Consider the following 23,943-nt stretch of genomic DNA (forward strand, 5'->3'; position numbering starts at 1 on the left):
CTACTCGGATTTAGACAATAAGTTAAATAAAAATAAGCATGTGTCAAAAGAGAAAACAATGCAAATGATTTAGTTGATCTTCAGCATATTTTGTTGTCGAATCAGTTTTAATTTTTTTTCTAGTACAATTTGTCAGTCATATTTCACTTATGCCAACTATCCAACACGCACAATCCATGATTTGCCATGGATCTGGCAAGCCAGAGTGGGTATTTTTAAAGGGAACCTGAAGTAAGAGGGATATGGAGGCTGCCATATTTATTTCTTTATAAACAATGCCATTTGCTTGGCAGCCCTGGCATATTTAGGGTCTGAGTGAAAACCCTGGAACAAGCATATGGCTAATCCAGTAAAAGTCAGCTAAGTCAGAGTACCTGATCTGCTGCATGCTTGTTCAGGGTCTATGGCTAAAAGTATTAAAGTATTAGAGACACAGGATCAGGAAGACTGCCAGGCAACTGATATTGTTTAAAAGCAAATAAATATGGCAGCCTCCATATCCCTCTTACCTCGGGTACCCTTTAAACTAACTAAACTGTGCGCTGCTGGGGCCTTTTTATAATGAAGAGGCAATCTGAGAAAGATCTGCACATATTTGTCCTCTTCTGAAATCCTGATCACCCCCTTCATAAGGCCATATTTATAAAACTAGGAACATATATGGTTCCTTCCCTATACATCTGGGTTTTAAAAACAAAGAATAGTCAATACCATAATACTCCTAAAGATTCACGCGCAAAGAGCAAAAATACTGGTCTGACAATCCTGGACCACGATTTATTCCAGTGTACCAGTCCAATGGCACAAAAATGCCATTAAATAATGGTTATTGGTAGTATTAAAAAAAAAACAAAAAAAAAAAAACGGTGATGACATTGAAAAGAAGCAGTCTTTGCAATTGATTACCATTTTTGGAAATGTGGTGACCTGAAAAATGCAGAGATTAAAACATAATTTTACAATGAAAAATGTCCCCCCCCCCCCCCCCTTTTATAAATAGGTTCTAGGTTTTCAATAACCTGCTGTAAAAGTGGCCAGAGAGGCAGTCTTCTCACTGCTAATTTGTCCAAATGTAATTAAAAAGTAAATCAGCACCAGGCAAGCAATATTTGAAATGATTACTAACGTTAACACATAACAGAAACACAAGCAGCTCAATGTGACCAAAAGCCGCTAAGAAAGTATAGGGGACTAAAAGAGACCGAAAAACCCTCCTACTAAAAAGCAATGCTTAGTGTGCCTTCTTAAAACAGAAGGTATTTGTGATAATGCAGCTTTAAGTGAGCAACTGTGTTTACCCACAATGCATCACTACTGAATATGCAAATTATTTCTGTATGTAAAGCTGAAATATATAATTAGCCTGATTTATGAAGGTATCGCCAGAGCATCTCTAGTGAAGATAGCATAAGTTATTTAGAAAATCTTATGTGAGTTGTTTTAAAAAAAGGTGCTAGTAAAAGACTGCAGTTCAAAAGACTACAGTTTTTGTATGGGTCATATTGAGTATGACTTAATGGGTATTGATAAAAGATTAGTAAATAAGTAGCTTTGTTATTGTAGTCTATTGCAAGTACCTGCAGTTATAACAACAGGGCAGACTTCTTAACTGCTGGAAAAAAAATGTAACGTGTTATGCAAGCACCATGCACATTGCATACAATGGGCTTGATTCACTAACACGTGATAACTGATGTCACGGCCACGCTAGCGTTTTGCCTGAGTATTTGCGTTTCCGTGTGCGAATTTCTGTGCGCAAGCACAATTTTTTGCGCACAAACGTTCGTGTTTGCGAGTGGTAATTTGCGATTGAGCGCGGAAATTTGTAATTGTGCGCAGAAACGTGAAAATGCTAGTGTGGCCGTGATTTTAGTTATTACGGTTTAGTGAATCAAGCCCATAATTTGAGTTGTGCAATGTGCAGAATGCTTGTTTCATATTTTGCAGAAAAGCTGGTACAAATTCCTGCACAGTCTGAACACATACATTTTACCATAAATTAGTGAATCTGTTTAAAATAATTATTATATGCTCAAAAAAGTGTCATACGTTTCTATGGGGATTACTGTGTTCCAAACATGCAAGACAAATACGAAAACTAAAATCAATATACATTTTTATTATAAAGCTCCATAGTTACAAACTCATTAAAAACATTAAGTATAAATATAAGCATGTATCTACAGATTATGATGGCTATCACTTATCGCCTGATGCATGTTTCACAGTCCATGCGCCACTTCCTCAGAGGCTCATCAAGGAAGTAACAGCTTTATTTGTAGCCAAATTGTATAATTGAATGTTCCAGTCTGGAAAATAATAACTTAGGGGAGAAGTTGAATCATCTCAGCTCTAGAGACAGAACAAGAACCGCGAAGAAAAAAAATGCACAAAATAGGAAGTAAACTTAGTTCCATATGTCCATGAATTTCTAAAAGGTGAAGTAAATAAGAGTCAGTTATGCTTGGAGCCCATATTTGAAGGCCATTGCTTGCTGCTTTGGTCCTTCCAGTTTGCCGAAATCCCATGTGGACTGGTAATGTTATTGAAATTGCCCCTTTGCTAGTTAACCATGGTCCATAGGCAGTGGAGGATTTATTTCGATTAAAAGAACTTTTCTATAGATGGTGTATGCAAATTTTAACACGCAACTCTCAGCAGACTATGGTGTGAAATGACCCAGAATGGAAAATCCAAACCATTGACTAGCAGACAAATATTAATTAATCCTGTGCAGGTTTACTTGGTCACTCATGTATCCCCACTGGAGAAGATGTCGATTAAACAGAAAGATATGGATTTTTTCAGAGATAAGGTCAAGGCAGCTCAAGAAAAGGTAGCAGGACAAGTCACCGTGTAACATTTATCACAAATGTGAACGCGAAGAAGAGCTAATCAAAGATTTCAGAAAGTATTATTTTTGATCAAGTATCAATATAGTAATGCACACAGCAAGGGAGAGCTATAGAGAGGTCTACCCACAAAGGGCTGCACTCACTAATAATTTAGTTCCACATTCATTTCACATCTGTTCCCAAATGGCTATGTTCATTGATCCAACCCAAGGAATGTCAGAAGTTGAAGCTTATGGTAGGTAGTTACCATTCCTACAAGAATTCAATGAGTGACTTATTGCAATCAGCATCTCTGTATCCAGACATGAATGAAATATAATTTTTGGTAGTGTAATCTGTTTAAAAGACATGAAATAATTAGCAAACTGATCTAACATATATCAACGCCACATAACTCATGTTGTAATCAAATGTTGATTTAAAAAAATATCTTTAGATTTTTTTCTGAGCAATGATTTACCTGACAATGATCAAAAGAGTCAAACCGTTGGTTTTCCGAGTATGCTAACTTACCGGGTATGCCAGATAAGTCAAATTGTGCTTTCTTGTAACAATGGCTAAACATTGACATCCATGGCTACAATTACTAGGTAATGCCCAGTGGTGTTGATCCAGGGATTTTATCTGATTCTCATCTGGAGTCGGAAGGAATTTTTTTCCCTTTTGGGGCTAATTGGACCATGCCTTGTAAGAGTTTTGTTTTGCCTTCCTCTGGATCAACAGGGATATTTCAGGGAGCAGGCTGGTGTTGTACTTTGTTCTCTGGTTGAACTCGATGGACGTATGTCTTTTTTCAATCAAAATAACTATGTAACTATGTAACATACCACTCTATGCACAGAGCTATTAATTACCTGCTTGTGTGATTAGAAACAAACCCAAGGATCTTTTGCTATAACAATGCTTTTTATGGCCTCATGTATCTAATTGGAAATTTGATGTGAAAGTGTGTTTTACAAGCCCAGGCTGATTTTTTACAGACACTATTAGCTATTTCCTTTCATCAGTTGGGATGATTAGCTGACCACAACCAGAAAAAGAGACTAGCAGACAAATATTTAGCTTGGAACACGCAAGCAGATCCATCTGAGCAATCATCATTCTAAATAATTTCTCAATCGAAGATTGAACAGTTAACGGTGCCAAAACAATACACACATGCATGATGGTGATCCTGACCAGTTTTTGGTTCCACGCAACTTCCTTTGGGCCTCTGTAAATATCTATTGGTAACCAGCACATACACAAAGTACAACATGTGCATCAATATTTAACAGCACATCTAATCTTGCAGCGTCTGATAAAATGGGCTTTATCAGTCATTTCTAACCTATCTGCAGCAAAATTCACTTCTGATAAACAGCTATTTAATCATTTTGATTAGATTGTTTGTGATGGGGCGTGAATATTGGTTACCAGTCCTACGTTTGCTTAAAGTGTACCCGAGGTGATATGTGACATGACGAGATAAACATGTGTATATATATAGTACAAAACATATTAATAACCAGGCTGTTTTACTTGTTTTATTTTGATGCCTGAATGAGTTAATTTCTAGGCATGGACGTGACAGCTTCTGTCTTGTCAGTACCTTGTCGGGAACATAGTAAACATCGCTTATAAGCAAATTCAGCCTAAAAGTTTTCCTGACAGAATACAACTTCGAAGAGCGGTGAGAGATAAAATGCATGAACTATGGACCTTTTTCTAACTCTGGGACACTTAATAGGCTGCCACTGATTAGAGACAATAAAACATTCAACCTACATTGTAAATGTTTAAATATAAAAGAAAACTATGTTTTTTGTTTGTTTTTTAAAAAACAATTTTTAGGAGTAGGAGGATAAATATAATTATTTATCTGATCAGTTTATTTTCACCTCGGGTTCATTTTAAGAAAACTTTACTTAACCTTTTTGGGACCGGCCGCCTACCCCCCCTTAAGGACCAAGGCATTTTGCGCGGGAGGAGGGTGCGCGCGTTTGGGGGGGTCAGGCAGCCGGATCCTGTGTGTGGCTGGCTGGATTGGTGTCCCCCCATGGTGGCCAGTGCCCCCCCTTCTGCCAGCAGCCTTTACTTACCTTCCAGGCTCCAGCGTTGAGCCGCACGGGACCCTCTTCTCCGGCCGGCATCTCCGTTCTGTCTGACTATCAGTTCCGGGTCGCGGCTTGATGACGTCATCAAGCCGGGACCCGGCGCTGACGTCAGATGGAGCGGAGATGCCGGCCAGAGTGGAGGGAGGTGCCGATCGTCGCGGGAACGGCAGGGAGGTAAGTGGATCCTCTTCTTTCCCCCCCCCTGCCACCGCAGCTGTCAAACTGATCACTACGATCCGACGGCGATCGTAGTGATCACGTGATCAGCAACCATACGCGATGGCTGCTGATCACTCGGGGGAGATGTCGGCTGTCATATGACAGCTTAATCTCCCCCTCCGGGTGCGCACGATCGCGTCGGGAGCGGAAATTGCGGGCCGGCGTAGATTCTACGCCACATCAGGCTAGAACAGTCACAACTGCGGCGTAGAATCTAATGCACGCGGTCCCGAAAAGGTTAAAGTCTTGTAAAGTATAACAATGCGCTGGAACGAATTTTGTTTTGTTTCTTATACACAATGCTTTATATACCCTTAAACAGAATCCGTAGGTGAGATAAGCAAAACAGCCATATGCTTAATATAAAGTTTTACATCTGAAGCAGCTTTCGCTTTCCGCAACGGACTGACACGCCACAATACATATTCATTACTGCAACTATAAAGAGAGATAAAATGAAGACATTATTGGCTAAGGTATATTTGCATTTAGAAGCATGTAATAATTTCAAATTTCATGGTAATTGCATTCAGTGTTTCTACTTAATATACAGGCTTGCCTAGTGCCTTTAAAATAAAGCACAGGTGAGAAATGTCTTTTTACCTGCCAGATACTAGCATGGTTCATTGGTTTAAATAGCTTTTGTGCTTGTCTGTGTAAGAGCTGTAAGACATTTTACCTGCTGATCTTGTTTAAATTTCCAGACAGCTTGCAGTGGCCTGGGATTAGAAACCTGAGACAAACTGTATATATTTATCTTTTTAAATATAAGTAGGCTTAACACAGCATTTCTGAGAATACTTGACTCTCAGATTTCAGGTAGAAAAGTAATCTAAAGATTATTATTATAGAAAGCAGGCTCTTTTATTTTAAAAGCCAGTTGTAGTATGAATGTAACTAAAAAACAGCAGTATTGGTTTGATTTACTAAGTCCGGGCCAGAGCTCAAAGCTATTCAAATATGATCTTGCAAAGTGGTCTATAATGTATTAAGAATTGTCTGCATTTAGGTGGTAAGAGTTTACACCCTTTACTTGGGTCATATCAGATCACTGTGAGCATTGCTGATAACAGAGTCAATGAACAGTCTTATGACTGCAAGATAATCCAGTGCATAAGCGCAAAGACATCTGGCAATGATGGGCAGATTTGACCAAGAGACAAATCTCTCTCTGATCAAATCTGATTAGAGAGAGATCTGTTGGCTGCCCATACACCGCAGACCCATTCCTGATTGATTTCAGCATGGAATCTCTTGGGAATTGCCCTTGTGACGCCCCATCCTCCACCTCACTGGGCCTGATGTTGTCCGCCTTAATATCAAATGTTCCCCCCGATGCCCGGTACGGACAGGTAAAGTATAGTGCTTTGGGCATAGAAGGGGGGGGGGCCCTCATCTGACACTGAGGGGACAGCGCCAGAGGTTTTGTTGCGTTCATCACTTGTCCCGATATAATTTGCTGTTACCGCCATGCACCTGATCAACCACGGCAGCCTGATATCTTACAGCATGTCCAATCGGCATGCTCAGCCCGAAATTGGGTGCATCGTCAAGCAGTATCAATTTTCATCCAATTCAATAATAATTAGTGAATTGGATGGTCGATCGACCACCAAGTCAATAGATTTATGACCGCCTTAAGATTGTAAGCTCACGATGTCAGGATGCTCACCCTTGTGTTTTCTATTTCTGCCGGACTTTATCAAATGAACATGTACCTGTATTGATAATGTTTCAAACTCCACTATGTATGTACTTCTACTTGTGATGCTGGATGCGCTGATTGTTTTGTGTATTGAATTACCCATGTATCCATGCTCCCCACTGTGGTTTGTTTTGTACTCTGTCCATCTCTATGAAACTATTTGCTCAATATAAATAAATAATAAATATCAAGAAGAAGAATTAATGTAACTTCAGTCACACAACTGCCTTCATCAATACTCCCTATGTTCTAATTATGAACTAAAATTTGATCTAGCTCTTCTCAGTTCACCTCAAGGAGCAGGCCATCAGTCTATCTCCTTTGGTCTGAAAGCTATGACAGTATATAGTGTTGGGGTGGTGCTGCCTGCATTTCATTTACAAATAAAGCATGCTGAATGTTACAGTACTAAAAGTTTCATAATTATAAATCAAAGTTAGATAAATCAAGGGTAGCTAATTACTGTAGCACGTTGTACCAAAAACATGGGGCTGAGCTCTGGTTTTTCCCAGCTTATTTCTACAAAGTCACTGCTGGCAAATAAATGTAATGTCTGTATAACTGAAAAATCCCATCTACGTCTTCTCGTAGATGTTCTTCACCCCACCAGTCACCACTCACTCACCACAATTCTGTGAACTCCCAAGACCAATCACATTATACCTGTATGCTCCTCCACCTTTTACTATCCACCAGCTTTTGTCTCAGATTTATGTACACTTAAAAAAAGGTGCCACAGTAATTTGGTCGCCAAGTGAAGCCTCTAGTATAATATCGGTAAACTTCCTATATTCTGCTATTGGGCACTAGCTAATATCAATAGAAGAAGGTTTGTAATTTTACTTACATTCTACTATCACTTTACCTAACCCTCCTCTCACACTGATCCACTCTTGGCCTGCTTATACCACTAAACCCACTAATGTCTTTTCTGCCTTCCACTGCTATTAATCACTGACTGTGCAAAACTGAAGTCTGGCCCCAGCGCACAAATTACACATTGGGGCGCCACCATAGTCACAATTAACAATGCATTCACAGCATTACTTCCTTCATCAGATGCAGCCTGAGGATCCACCATAAGTTATAGGGAGAATAGATTCAGAATCTGGTTCACAATTTTACTCTCAAATAAAAGTATGAAAGTTCCTCAATTTGGAGTCTGATAATGTATTCTTATAGATTAAAAAGAAAAAAAAACATCTTCTATAAACAATAACTGCCATTCCTGGATCCATATCACTATGGATAAGAGATATGAGAGTTAGAAAGGAGAGGTGCTTGCTTTGGACATTTTGTGCAACATGGTGGAATGATAGCAGAAAAGACCATTTGGATAGAAACAACATGTCAACTGCAGTAACAGAACCCACAAGCCAGACTTGCTGTGTCCACATTCAAATCCTCATTACTGTTTGTAGCTGCAGTGGTGGCAGAGGATGTCTGGATGCAGGGTGAAACTGATGTCAAGTCAACATAAGACACCAGGGTGCTTAATTCACTAACCACTGTCAGTTTTTATTACTGGCATTTATGCTAGCAGAGTACTGCAAACTGCTGTGACATGAGGTACTTGGGTAACGTTAGCGTTACTATGGTAATATGCAGTGCTCATGTTACCTGTGCACTGTGGGTCACACTACGTGCACAATGTGCGGTACTCTGCTTGTGTAAATATTGGTAATATTGTTGTGCACTGTTGGCAAATGGCAATATTAACACTTCTTAGTGAATCCTCCCCCATGTGTGCCATGTGAAGACAGCTTTATGACACTAGCCTAAGTCAAATGGTTCCACAAAAATGGACTTGGTTACCATGTTCCTTAAGCACATCCTTGTCACTTACAGGGGCCTAAGATCTGTCACTACATATCTGTCATCAAAGGGGCAGATGTTTTGCATCACACTATAAAGGCAGTCTTTAAGTAGAGGCGTGTGCATGTGTGTGCGTGTGCGCAAGATGGTGTGGTATGCGTCAACGTGTTGTACGCGTACCCCAGGGGCAACTTCTGATGATTCCAAAGGGTACTCAGGCTTGATATACTTAAACAACAATAACAAATCTAGAGTTTTAGAAAATGATAAATCTTATTTAAACAACCCCAAATTAGTATTTTAGCTAATTAAAAGCAATAGTAAATGCTTGGAAATTGTTTAGAACCAATTAACATGTACTACGAATACGATTAAACATATATTTGTCAAGGGGAACTTGTGATAATGTTTACTATGCTAGGGGGTACTTGGTGAATACAGGCTTTTAAAAGGGGTACATATCAATAAAATGTTGAGAAACACATCTAATACAAATGTTGGCCAAGCATAACAAGGGATTTCCACAGTACCACTTTCATAGTAGAAGGACCATACAACATAATTTATCATAACATATCAATGTTCAGAATTTTTAAGCTCCTTATTTATTTTTAATTTTTCAATTTTGAAGACCACTTGCCATCATAGTAACATTATGAATGGCCGTTTAGCTACCAGATAATAATAATTATTATTTTAAACTGGCATATCCATATATCTATATCCATCAATCTAGCTTCTTAGAGCTTGAACAATTTGTTTTCTTTTCAGTAATAAAGAAAAAGGCTATGATTTCAATGGTAACTAAACTTTAGTACAAAATTGAACACCATTAAATACTATCTTTCATCTTCAGTCTACAGCTGCTATCATTTTTTAAGAAACTTTCTTATCTATTTGTCTTTTTGGTGCCACTAAAAATGTCTGTACAAACTATGAAATAAAATAGAAAATGTGGTCACTGTGGGCATACCACGGTAACTTGTATGACAAGGAGAGACCAGGAGTCAAATGCAGTATTGTGGTGTAATGATCTGCTCTGCTGTCTGCAGAGGCAGACAGCCTTTTGACCATTTGTTAGGTCTGAGTGCTGCAGGTCCCTGGAAAAGAGACCTGTATCCACTCTGCAAGCTGCAGAGTTGCTGTTCTGGTGAGGAATTTGCATCCACTTGTCATGCAAATTGCTTAGCTGCTTCCTCTGATGCCTTGCAGTATAAATACCATTTCCTCCCAGAATTCCTTGCTGGTCATGATGGTTTGCTCCTGCTAACTTACCTGGAGTCTCAGCCCTTTGCTTACTGTTTGCTAATATTGCAATTTTAGAGTAGTTCCTTGGGAGTGCCCTAGCATTCCTGTTAGCATAGCCAGGTTGTTTGTTACCTGTATTGCTTTGTACTGTCTATCTGTTGCGATTGTCTTGTCGTCAGCGGCGGTCGACAGGAAATCGTTCTGTCTGTTGGGATCACATTCGCCCTAGCGGTAGAGGCAGTGGTTCCTTCTGTACTCTGTCTGGGAGTGTAGCCAGAGCAGCGGTTGCTACTGGTTGCTCCATCTGTTTGTCTGTTTGGATCGCATTTGCCCTAGCGGTAGAGGCGGTGGTTCCTTCTGCATTCTGCCTTAGGAGTGTAGCCAGAGCAACGGTTGCTACTGGCTGCTCCATCTGTCTGTCTGTCTGGAATGAACGCTTGCTTTCATCTCAGTGAGGTAACCGTTTAGCAAACGTTCGGGTTCTCTTTTGTTTTTGTGCTTCTTTGGTTAGTCAGGGTTGGTACGCTTTGTCGCTATTGCGCTTCTCGTGTGGCGACCGTGCCATGCACGCACTTTGTCGCTATTGTGCTTAACGTGTGGTGACCGCGTGTAGTTAGTCCTGTCTGCTCCTGTGTTTTGGATTACTGTTTGTTATCAGTTCTGTCTTTATTCTGTTCCTTTGCTCTGTATTACTCAGTCTGGTGTCGCTATTAGCAATCGCCATTCTTGCAATTGCGTTCCCACTTGGTTTTCGTTGTTGTGTGTTCACCGTCGCCGGGTGGCGACTAGATTGGTGGACACACATACATTCTGTCTCTGTGCTCTGTCTCTCTCTCTGAGGGCTATCTTGCCCTATATTGCTTCACCTCATACAATTCCCAGCTGGCATCTGTGGCAGTGCAGAGGGTTTATTCCTCTGCACTCCACAGCTCCATCTGCCGGTGGGAATTTTCCTCTACAGGTGCATAGCACCATAGCTGGGTTCTGTTATTTTATACGCTTGTAGAGGATTTCCGCAGGGTCAGCACGCATCTTGTGTCCTGGCCACGGAAATAATTCCCCAATCGTTACATGTGGTGTATTCGATGTTAGATTGTAGTACAAGAGTATTTATACTCACAAAGGTGTGTTGCAGTCCCTGCAACCACCGAATATCACCAATGGGGAAAATAACTGTTCCCGTTCGTTATTCCAGGTCCTACTGGAACTGGATGGTCACACTCCTGGTTGGTCCTTCTTGGTTGTAGAAAACACCACACCCAGAAGGGAAGGAGATGTAATGCATAGTACTCCACAAAGGAGATGTAATGTATAGTACTGGGGGTGGAGGCGCCCAAAAATAGGTAATGTAATGAAAAAAAAATACGGTGGAGGGAGGTGTCTTTACCGCTCCAGATGGAAGAACCCAAACCACAGGGTAATGCAAAAAGATTATATGATTTATTCAGCATGATTAAAAGGGCAATGCATTTCACGGGTCTCAGTCCGCTTCTTTAGGTCAATACAAGTACCTTTAAAATATGGTCACAAGCATGGACACCAGAAATAAATCTGGTATCCCTCGTTTTATTTCTGGTGTCCATGCTTTTGACCATATTTTAAAGGCACTTCTTTTGACCTGAAGAAGCCGGCTGAGACCCATGAAACACGTTGTCCTTTTAATCATCCTGAATAAATCATTTAATCTTTTTACATTAACCCTGTGGTTTGGGTTCTTCTGGAGTGGTAAAGACATCTACCTCCACCTTTTTTTTTTTTTTTTTTCATTACATTACCTACATTACATTACCCTATTTGGGTGCCTTCATCCCCAGTACATGAAATAAAATGTATTACTCCTTTATCTCTGTTGGTTTACTGCCATGACAATTTTACTTTATACAGTGCCTGTATCTCACATTTGTGTGGATTCTGGCACGTGTACACAACATATAGGAGAAATCATTCCCATCTCAGTAACAGACATATAAGCAAGCTTTGCCAATTACTCATTAAGAAGCATATAGAGAGTTTTAAATATCGGGGGAAAATGTAAGTAATTACAGGTATGTCAGTATAATACAGGTTGTTAAAATACTTAAACGACCACTATTACAAAAAGTTGTAAACATTTAGAATATAGGTGCATTAGTTGTGCATTCACCCCAGAGTAAAATGCACAATAAATTACCTTTTTTTCCCATGTTCAAGTCATTCACAGTACAAATTAGAAATGTAACAGATCTGACAGGTTTTCAACAAATCCATCTCCTCATGGGGGATTGTTAGGAATTACTTTATTTTCAAAACCACTCCCTGGAGGGCAGCAGTACAGTCCAACTGCCAGAATAATGGACACAGGAGAAGAGTGGCTTTCCAGCGCTTTAAAAAAAACGAAAGAAAATACTGAAATTCCCCATGAGGAGATGTGCTAGTCTAAAATATGTCAGCTTTGTACTAGCTACAGTAAGTAACAACCACATAGGATAAATACATTTACAGAGCATTTTGCTCTGAGACGAATGTACAGCCAATACACATGTATTTTAAATGTTACACATTTTTTTGCAATACTTGTCCTTTAAACTCTAAACATATGATTTTATTTTGTTTTCTTCCCCTTAGGGAAAGTGGAGATACTGTTTAATTCTGTTCTACTAAACAGATGTTTCTATGCAGCATTTTCATTGCTGATGTAAAAGTTGTACATATGCTAGAATTTTAAAAGCTTGCATGACATCTACAGCTGCACTTCAAAATCTATTAAACTCACAGATACCAGACTTTAAGCACAGTCTTCAATAGGAATATTCATCTAAAACACATAATAACAGCATATTTACATAAATGAATTCTTTGTTAACAATAAGAAGCTGTTTTAATACCATGCTAGAAAATAAGAGGTAAACATGAACCCTGTGTTTACATTTCTGTATAATAGTGGCAGTGAGACATACACAATAAAGACTAAACAAAGCCACTGAGGGCGACAAGACAAATGACAGTTTGTGCAACAGCAGGCCTAAAATAAACGCATTTCTGTTCTACAGTCTACAAAGCTTTTGTTGAACTCAGTAAAGGTAAACTGATGTAAGGAGAAAAATGTTACTCAAGCAAAACATGCTAACGATATAAATAAAGCGTACAAATTCTAAAAGCCAGAAACGGCAACAAAACATGGAATTGACTTAACCATGGGTTATATACTACAAGCATTTACAGTAATCACTTTATCTGAAAAAAATATATATGCATATAATATTTAATAATGTGGTTATGGAATTCTCCCATAATACAATTTTCATATTCATGTAACAAGTAATCATTTGCAGGGAGAATGTGTTTGCTTGGGCTCCCTCTGCTGGACATTTTGATTGTAAGCTTTCTGCAAAATGCTGTGGCATTCGTAACAAATACCAAAGAACAATTGCTCAACAGAGAACTACTACCAGCAGCCACAGCTACAGTTTTACTGTCCGCTGTGAAAAACTGTGTTATAGAAACATTAAATAAAGTACTTTTGCATTGAATAATATCTGTATTCGAGACTACTGCTGGCTGGAGACTACACTGGTACTAAGTATTATTGTGTAACTGTGCCTTATTCGTGTTAGTTCTGATATCTGAAACAGAACAGCATTTTATGTATGACCAATGTAATTGTCAATACTTCACTGTTACACTCATAACTGAACAGTTGAATTAGAAGACATATAGTGATATTTTAAATGTGTTAGGGCATTAAATGGCACACAGGACACATGAGATGTGTGTCTGAAAAGGCCATACTTCTAATTGCTTCAGGATAAAATGGGAATTTGCAGAACTGTAGGACAAAAGGCAAGCTAACGGTTAAAAGAGGCCACAGACAAAACAGGATATGGAACATTAAATTGAAAATGATGGCATTACATAGATCATGACCTTATTTTCCTCTGAACCACTTGAAAGACTGCACAGACATGGATTTATTGTAGATGGCAAACAGAAGGCAAACAGAAGGATATTAACAAAAGTACTCAATATTAGATTGATAGGTACATAGACAGATAGATAGATAGATAGATAGATAGATAGATAGATAGATAGATAGATAGAGGGCTAGATACTACTTTTAATAGAAATGGTCATACACCTCTGCAGCAGAACAAATAACATTACTGGTATGAAACAATAGTATTTGGCATAAAAATACAGTGAAAACCCATATCCCATGACTGCAATTAAAAACAAAATAAACAGAACAATTCCAGGAACAAATCTATACACACTATCTACCAGGTCAGTAAATTGAAAATGTCACTTTTCTATAAAAAACAGGGTTTTGCAGCTAAAAATCTTTGTGTATATTGGAAAACGATACAAGTGATTTTAAAGCTACTGGAAGTTGTAATACTCAATCCTCTACTTCATTCAAACACTAATTGATAATATTGCCATGGGGGTGGGGGGGGGGGGGGGGCAGAGAACATTATAACCTTTATTTGCTCAGTAATTACTTAAAACCGAAAATGGTCTAGTGGGCCCCTACCTATACAGCTTCCGGGTGTCTAATGCCTCCTCCCTCCCCTATACAGTTTCCTGGTGTTTATTTGGCCTCCCACCCTCCCCTATACAGTTCACTGGTGTTTAGTGGTCCCCTTTCCTTATTCCCCTATACAGTTCTCTGGTGTCTAGTGGTACTTTTCCTACTTCTTAACAGTTCCCTACTTTCTAGAGGTCCACCGTTGCATGCCTAAACAGTTCCTTGTTGTCTAGTGACCCCCTCCCCTATACAGTTCCATGGTGCCTACTGTTTTCCCCCTCCCTCCCCCATATTGCATCCCCTGGTGATCTAGGTATTCACCCCCTAATATAGCTTCCTTTGTGGTCTAGAATGGGACAATTCAAAGAGAGTGAACCACTTGCGACCCAAATTTGTTGGCTCTGTGGGCCAGAGTTTGACATGTATGCTGTAGATGGAGCATATCCAGGACAGAGGGGATGTGGTTAAAGTCTCTAAAATAATTAAACTCCTATTTGACTTTGACTTTACCTGTCCAAGCTATTCATGTAAGAGCACTTTAAGTGAAATATAAAGATAAGGACCACCCTGTGTCCTTAACCAATAGTCAACTGAATAATATTACATTGTATTCAGTAACATTTGCTTTGTCATTTTATAAGTGAAGCTAACATTTGTATGCCTTTATTTAGCTATGCAAAAAGATATTTCATGTAAACTGTTTAAACCTGACCTGGTGGTCACACTGAATCTACATGATATTCTACTTCGATTTTTTTAGGAAAAGTACAACATTGCGTAATACAAACTAGAGTTAATGTCAGTGAAGTAAAAGCTGTGTGCGTATGAACTTTACATAATGCAACACTGCAATTAAAGCTACATTTGTCATTAGCTAGTTTGCTGTTGAGGATGACCTTGCTTTGCATTGTCTATTCATTCTCCTTGTTTACAGCAACACAAAAGGACACTGTTTTTACATTTCCAGAACTGCCAAACATGTGATTCTGGCATCCTAAATCAGTAGAAGATGATGACACATTACTGTAGGTCATATGTCACGTAACAAATAGTCCATTTCCTATGTTTTGGAACGCTCATAGCATAACTAAAAACATTAAATTATTTGGTTGCTTAATCATTATGCTTGACGGAAATCCGAAGTCCACCAGGCTCTTTTCTCTGATTTTTTTTCCCTGCCCAGGACCTAAGGAGGTAAAACATGGTGCATCCATTTTCAACCTGAGAGGGCAAACTAATCTTAACCAAAAATGTCCCCCAGATTTCTATCCAAACTTCAGGCTTTTTTTAATATATACTTTCTGACAGCTTTGAGGCTCATGGAAATTACAATTACCTAAAGTAGAACTAAAGTGAGAAAAAAAAATGTCATTTACTTACCTAAGGAGAGGGAAAGCTCTGGATCCTATAGAGTCTTCACGGTCCTCTCTCAGTGTCCTCGCCACGGAGCTGGTACCCCCGTTGCATGCATTTGACCAAATGGTTGAAAACACCCTTGTGAGGCTTAGGGAGCACTTGTGTCCCCGAGTGCTCCTGAAGACGGGCAGCCTTATACTACACATGTGCAGTATGGAGCTGCCTGTCTTTGGGAGAACTCAGGGACAAGAGTGCTCCCAAAGCCTTCTGAGGGCTCCCAAAAGAAGTGCATTAAATAGGGGATGGTGTTGGAACAAGAAAACTGAGAGGGGACAGGAAAGGCTCTATATGACCCTGAACCTTCTCCCTCCATTGGTATCTGACTTCTTTTTTGTTTTTGCTTACTACACATTTGCTTTAACCATTTCAGCCTGCAGGGATTTTTCACCTTATGCATCAGAGCAATTTTCACCTCCCATTCATCCCCTAATAACTTTATCACTACTTATCACAATTTATTGATCCATATCTTTTATATATTTAAATTTTTTTTCACCACTAATTAGGCTTTCTTTGGGTGGTACATTTTATTTTTTTATAAATGCATTTTAATAGGATTAATAAGAAAAAAATTGAAAAAAAATCATTATTTCTCAGTTTTTGGCCATTATAGCTTTAAAATATTCCATGCTACCATAATTAAAACCTATGTATTTTATTTGCCCATTTGTCTCGGTTATGACACCATTTAAAATTTGTCCCTATCACAATGTATGGTGCCAATATTTTATTTGGAAATAAAGGTGCATTTTTTCCGTTTTGCGTCCATCACTATTTTCAAGCTTATAATTTAAAAATGTTCATAGTATACCCCTTCCAATGCATATTTAAAAAGTTCAGACCCTTAGGTAACTATTTATGCCTTTTTTTGTTTATTGTAATTTTTTTTTCCATAAACATTTTTATTTGGGTAATATTTTGGTGTGGGAAATAAACAGTTAATTTTTAATGTTATTATATGTGTAAATTGTAATGTACAAAATATGTAGATGTAGTTTTACTATTTGGCCACAAGATGGCTACCTTGAATTTTTTTTCCATCCTTGTGCTTCTCGCTAAGCGGAAGTACAAGCGGGATGCGGAAATTTTTATGTGCAGAAAGACTGAAGCCTCTTGTAAGAGCGCTTCGATTTTTCTGCTGGGGACACGGATTGGTGATCGGGAACCATGTTCCCATTCACTGATCCCAGGGCTAGTGGGGGACACCAAGGGGGCACGGGGGCGTGCCCACGATCGCGCGCGGGAGCGTGGCAAAGCAGCAGAGCAGAAATGGTTAAAGAGCACGTTACTCAGTATTTATTTCCACCTAAACCCAAAGTTTTATACACCATTTTTCTTCTTCATGGTCCTTCAGCTTAGTGTACAGAGAATAAAAAATATGTCTTTTGTCTTTGTTATTTTTTTCGTTTTTGTGAACTTCTAGGTAAAAATCTAAAAAGGACCTGTGAAGCGAAACCTCATATTCTACCTTTATTCAGATAAGGCTTCCATTGGGTACCAGCCCTCCTCTACTTTAATCTGAGCAATAGAGGTGGGGCACGTGAGGGGTTTAACTCCCCCACTAACTTGCCATAATGGTAGGCTGGACAGCATACTGGTAAGGCTCTTGCCTTTGATTTAGGATTTGAGTCCTTGACCAGGGTTCAAATCCTGGCTCAAGCCAACCAGTATGTAAAACAGTAAGACGTCTTTGGGCAAGGCTCCCTAACGATCTTGGTTGACTGAGGGGCATGCTCTAAGTGGCTGCAGCTCTGGCACTTTGAGTCCGCCAGGAGAAAAGGGGAATGAAAATATTTTGTGTCTTGCCTTTTCATACAAGACTACAATATGACATAGTGTATTACAGCCATTTAGAGTGGGCAAAGGTTCATTGCATTGTTTTTTTCCCCACAATACATTTTTATTATAATTAGCAAAATCCAGATCATTGGTACATAGTACATTGAATACGTTCAAAGATCATGAATACATTGCAGAAATCTTACGCAATACAAGTATACATCATAAATTCCAGCAGGAATGCAATGTATTCTTATACAGTATGATATGCAAAAGTCACAATCGATCTACTACTTGTGTGCCAAGTCACTACCCAACCGCACAACCAACCATAGCTGGTTGAAAGAGGACATCTGAGCAATTGGAGCAGTGATCATATTGATCAACCAATTGCTATGATTCTTGTACTTTAAAGTATACTGACCATGTCTTAGGCAAGATATGTATTACTATATGTTAACTCTGAATTTGTTCTGATAGAAATGATATAGTACATACTGAAATTTGCACTGTCTAGACACATTGGCCTCGATTCATCATTCTCTTTGAGATAACTTTTTCCAGTTTGTTAAATTACAGAATTCGAAGTTTAGCAATTTCTAGTTGTATTCATCAAGGTTTTTCCTCATTCGGTGTGAATTCGATAACAATTCGGTAACCATTCGGTAACGTGTCGATCTTTCCATTTTACAGCGGTAATTTAACACAAGGCCATAAGATTCCCATGGAATTGTGGGTAAAAGGCAGTCCTTTGAACACTACGTAGCAACATTCTGAATAGGGCTTAACACCTGGACCAGGATTCTGTAAGTGGCTTGGGACAATCCTACAATTTGATAGGAGCTTTTTCTAAAAAAATATAGTGCAGCTAGCAAATTAGTTAACACTGGCACTGCCTGTGTTCTCTTACAAGATGATTCAAGAGAAATGCAGATGTCCTGTTATAGCAAATAAATCTATTCTCTTGCAAATTGATATGGTTCTAGACCTTATTCTGGCCCTTCTGCGCCTTTGAATCACTCTCAGCTGATACATAACCACTTCAAATGGCTCCATCTTCTCTGTCAGCAATGATCTGACAGGAATAACGACAGAGCAGTGAAGGAGATAACTGATCCTAAATTTAACGCTAAACCACGCCCACTTTCATTTTCATGAATTGCACTTTCTTCCATTTTAACGCATCACTAACAAATTATTACCGAATTATTACCGAATGCTCGCTAACAGCTGTAGATAAATTTGATGAATCCTGAAATCAACTTAACGAATTTGGTATTTTACCAAACTGTCGTTAACCAATTCGATAAGTCTTGATGAATCGAGGCCATTGTCATCTATAAGGATCTAGTGATTCCTAGCACTAGTACCAATATAGGACAAAAAAAACTGATGTACATAATGAGCCAGGAGCTCATCACTCATATGCCTGTCCTAAACTCCGCCATGGCCACACCCATGTCCATTGCCGGTGCATACACACGTACAACAATTGTCACCCACAGACATCATATCTCAATCCCTCAAGCAACAATCTCACTAGATTACAGCCTGATGAAGGGTTCTGTTGCTATGGAGGGGGGGAGAATGGGCAATGCTGAAGCACATGGGAGATGTAATAAAGGGGAAAATGCACTTATCTGTACTGTTCACATGCTAGATTCTCTATCCGCCTCTGCTAAGTTCCGTATGGTGTGTGCACAAGGCTTTACTTGCCCCATTGGAATATATTATGCACATTATAGGCTTGTTACACAGGGGGAACATAATTTAAAACTGCTTACCAAGTTTCTTTCTCACTAGAGACCCTATAGTGAACTGTAATTTGAACATAATCAGTTAACCCAACTTTATCTCTACGTAAAGATGTAGAGGCTCTGGGTGATTCTTGCAGAAACTACAGAAACATACTTGCAGATAACTTCCAGGTGGTGCCTCTATTGTCCATGGAAGTGATATCAGAAACCTTGCCCATCATTTAAAGGACAACTGAAGCAGAGCTGGGACAAGGTCCTCCAGCACACAAGGCTGAGACACCAAAATGTGCCTCTCCATCCCTACAACCACAGCCATCACACACTGATTGCTAAAAGACCTTAGTCTATTAGCAATCAGTATGTGATGGCTGTGGTTGTAGGGATGAAGAGGCACATTTTGGTGTCTCAGCCTTGTGTGCTGGAGGACCTTGTCCCAGCTCTAGGGACCACAACCCCCCCCCCCTTTCACCTTAATATCTAGTGATCTGGTTTGCAGTCACTGCCATGTATCCCCTTTTCTTACATCTCTCTGGTTCAAACACAATAGGGGAATGATAGCTGAATGAGTTGTTCCCTCATTCCAGGAGGGATCAGAGCCCACCAACCGAAATCTATGTTGGTGGGCTGAAAGGGGGGAGGGAATCACTTTTGTGCTGAGTTGTATGGCCCTGCAGCGAGGTCTTATGGCCCATACTCACGGGCTACTTTTTGTCCTGTCGCTAGCACATGGGAGCGTGTACGCGACAGGTTCGGCGACAGCTCCTCGCCAGGTCCCTCCGCGTACACACGCGGAAGAGGGATTACTGAAGCGACGGAAGCTGTCGCCGACATTCCTCCCGCCGTGGATTATCTATTATGTTGCTGTCGCTAGTCCGCATAGACACGCGGACTAGCGACAGTGCGGCGAAGTTGCGGCGGCAACTGTTGCCATGCGATTGACCGCCGCCAATCGCCTAGCGACAGCAGCGACGAGCGACGGTTTGGGGTGCGCGCCTCATACTCACGGGCGACCTGTCGCCGCAACACGCGCGCGCCATGGCGCGCGCGTGCGGCGACATTTGTAGCCCGTGAGTATGGGCCATTAAAGCTGCAGTGGCCTAATTGGTAAAAAATAACCTGGTCACTGGGGGGGGGTGTAAGCCTACGGTCCTCAAGTGGTTAAACTCTCCCTCAAAACTCACTTTTTCTGACACGTATATGCTCTAACTTAGGCCATTCCCCCTTTGACTTCTGACCAAGTTCTACTCCTTACTAGATAATCTAAAAGCACACTACCTCTAGGTAGGAATATTGTATACTACCCCACCTCTTGTCCCCCCTTCATTCCTTTAGATTGTAAGCTTGCAAGGGCAGGGCTCCTTCACCATTTAGTGTTATACATTTTCTTAATCATCTTATTTTTGTCACTGTAATTACCAATTCTGTATTTTGTACCAATTCTGTATTTTGTATATTGGTGTACACCATTGTCTGCATTGTTTTGTACTCCATATTTGTTTCTTACTTTGCACAGCTTCACAGAATATTTTGGTGCTTTGTAAAACAATAATAATAATATACAGAAGTGGAAGATGGTTTACAGCTCACAAGTGATGGCATGGGGTAGTGAAACACCAGCTGGACAGCGAATATTATTAGTTAAGAGGTCAAATTTTTTTTATGTTTTTGGAGGTAAATGTATAACTATGCTTACATGTATAAATAGAAATGCCATAGGAACACATGGGTGGACACTGTTCTGTTCTAGGACCTTCTAAGTGGAAAAAGGTAAAATAGCCATGAGTTAAGCCTGATAATTTGGGCACCACCATAGGCCGCAATTCAATTTCTGATTACGGTCATCCCAAGTGTAAAATTTGCTATAGTATATCCCACCTTCCGCTAGTTTCACGGGAAGTCCCGAATTACCCTTTGGGCAGTCTTCCATAGTATACAGCATGTCGCAATCTGAAATGGCCTCTCGGTTATAGTATAGCTGAACACAGGGAGCTAGTTTGGGTTAGATTGGATGCTGGGATTTGGCTAAAGCTGGCACCTTTTTCCATGCAGGTTATAAAAGAAAACCTCTCAAATGAGGATGTGAACAACAAATAAAATATGCTAGTGGGGTTAATTTACTGAAGCTGTCAAAAAGAGCAAAACCTTGACAATTAAAGTAATTCAGCAAAGATAGAATGGAATTTCTGTTTGCAATTAGGAGACACATGTTTAAAACACACCCCTGGGTCATATCAGAGCACTGCTGAAAGGTTAAAGGTAGCCATACACTGGTCGATTTGCCATTAGATCGACCAGCTGACAGATCCCTATCTGATCAAATCTGATCAGAGAGGGATCGTATGGCTGCCTTTACTGCAAACAGATTGTGAATCGATTTCAGCCTGAAACTGATCACAATCTGTGGAGCCGCCGCTGCCGCCTGTCCCCCCTCCCACGCATACATTACCTGACGCTGGCTCCCGGGCATCTTCTACGCATCTTCTCCGCGCTGCACCCGCTCCATCCCGGCGCTTCCTGTGTCACTCCGTGACCAGGAAGTTCAAATAGAGCGCCCTTTATTTTAACTTCCTGGTCACTGCAGTGACAGGAAGCGCCGGGATGGAGCGGGTGCAGCGTGGAGAAGATGCGGAGAAGACGCGAAGAAGATGCCCGGGAGCCAGCGTCAGGTAATGTATACCTGATCGGATCGGCCGCCGCTAGCGACACGCTCCCTACCCGCGGGCGATCGAGGGTAACTTCCCGCACGGCGCGATCGACGGACCGATCCGATTTCGGGAGGAAATCGGATCGGCGGGTGCGTTTACCGCGAACGATTGGCAGCAGATTCGATCCCAGGATCGAATCTGCTGTCGAAACGGCCGCGAATCGGGCCAGTGTACCTTAAAAGTTTTAAATTAGCTTTCATGTTACTATGCTTGAATACACTGAGAACTGAAGCAGGCAATCTGGGTACCGGCAGTCATGCAGTAAAATGGGCACTGCATAGACCTGCAATGTTAATTGCAATGCCCACTGTGCAACTTGGTTGCCAATAGTGTTAGGCAGCAGAAATATTGGTGAAGGGAGTCTTTGGTGGCAAAGAGGTCCTGAAATCTTCAGAGATTGCGGCCTGGGGGAGGGGGGGAGGGCGGGTGTTGGTTAGGGTTAGGCATCAGTAGAGAGGTGGTTTAAGTGAGAAGATGGTTAGTTGATGGTATAATATTTTTAAAAAAATACAGAATAAAGATGCTCTATTAGGGGCTTTCCCTGGGGCCCAAAATTACGGCAGCACCCTTTCTGAATGTACGTCTCTGGACAGCCTAATGCTAGGAATACATGGTATGTTTTGTACCACTGAATAGAGCCGCTGATGGCTCGATTGATAAAATTCGACGTGCCCGATCACCCGCCGGATCGATTCCACGCTTGATATCGCGGGCAGGGCAATGGAAGAAAACGAGCAGAAGATAAGAAGCGCCCACGGAGATGAGTGGGAATCGATCCAGGCGCCCGCGGGGACGCGCCGGAATCGAGCCAGTGGCTCGATTCAGCTGTACAAAACGTACCGTGTATTCCTATTGAAATGCTGGGAATACATCATGAGATATTTTGGCAGATAGTTGGTTCAATAGATTATTTCCAACAGGTCCGATCTTATTTTCAATCATTTTTCTGATCAATTTCTCATAGAAGTGAATGGAAATTGAAAAGAAAATCGATCGAAAAATCGATCGGACAGGAAATCTACTGAAAAATCTCATCCTGTATTCCCAGCATGTGTTCATTTCAAACAAAAAACAAAAACAAAGGTAATCATTGCAAAGTGCAGTTGAATAGGTGCTAATTGATTAACTTTTCGTGAACCCTAGTATGTTTTGCAGCGTCACTCATGTTTTTCAGTATTCTTCAGAATTCTGCAATGTACGCAAATTAGTAAATCAACCGCTTCAGCTTTTCATCTTTTTATCTTTCTAATCTAATTGTCACAGTTGCTCATCATCTGCACATCATAAAAAGTGCAAATAAGATTTCAGGATTGGATTTTTAGTAAATGTATTCAATGATTCAGTGTGCTATTTACTTTTCATTGTTTCCCATCTCCACTTAGAAACGTTTTCTCACTCTGCCTTTTAGGACCGCATGATAACAGATCACCACACATTTATTTACAACATGTTTCTCTTCAGTCTATTTAGAAATACGCTGATGCAAACTTGCATATGTTTGTGCTTTGTTTATTATAACTTTAACACGGTGCGGTGCAGTTCAGACAAGCCTACTGATAATAATGAGCATACAGAATGTTGATTGCAGCTTTCTATGCAGAGTGCATAGATATTCCAGACACAGCAACTGGCTGTGAACAGAGACTATTATACAAAAAAAATGTCCATGTCAAACTCGATGAAACATGTCAATTTTGAGTAAAGAAAAGAGTACAAATAGGGAGAACAAGAGGGTCCAAGGATGAAAAGGGAACTGAAAGGGGAGGGAAGGGATTATGGTATAGCTTTACTCTTGAAGAAAGGGAACAAAGGGTGTGAAATACAAAAGCATCCTATGGAAGGTG

The 23,943-nt window shown here is 40.3% G+C and overlaps 1 protein-coding gene across 5 annotated transcripts in view; it reads right to left on the reverse strand.

Annotated features, from left to right (window-relative positions):
• PCDH10 (protocadherin 10) overlaps positions 1-23,943 on the reverse strand; it is a 105,766-nt gene that overhangs the window by 46,586 nt on the left and 35,237 nt on the right. Inside the window, exon 5 of one of the 5 annotated variants that reach the window (XM_068279794.1) lies at positions 2,100-3,190. The exons of the other annotated variants lie outside the window; for them this stretch is intronic. Coding sequence (XP_068135895.1) covers positions 3,108-3,190 — 83 coding nt within the window. The 3' untranslated portion in view covers positions 2,100-3,107. Of the gene's footprint in view, positions 1-2,099; positions 3,191-23,943 lie in introns of those variants that run through there. 5 annotated transcript variants of the gene reach the window in all.

Source organism: Hyperolius riggenbachi, chromosome 1, assembly GCF_040937935.1.
Source record: "Hyperolius riggenbachi isolate aHypRig1 chromosome 1, aHypRig1.pri, whole genome shotgun sequence".
Taxonomy (NCBI): domain Eukaryota; kingdom Metazoa; phylum Chordata; class Amphibia; order Anura; family Hyperoliidae; genus Hyperolius; species Hyperolius riggenbachi.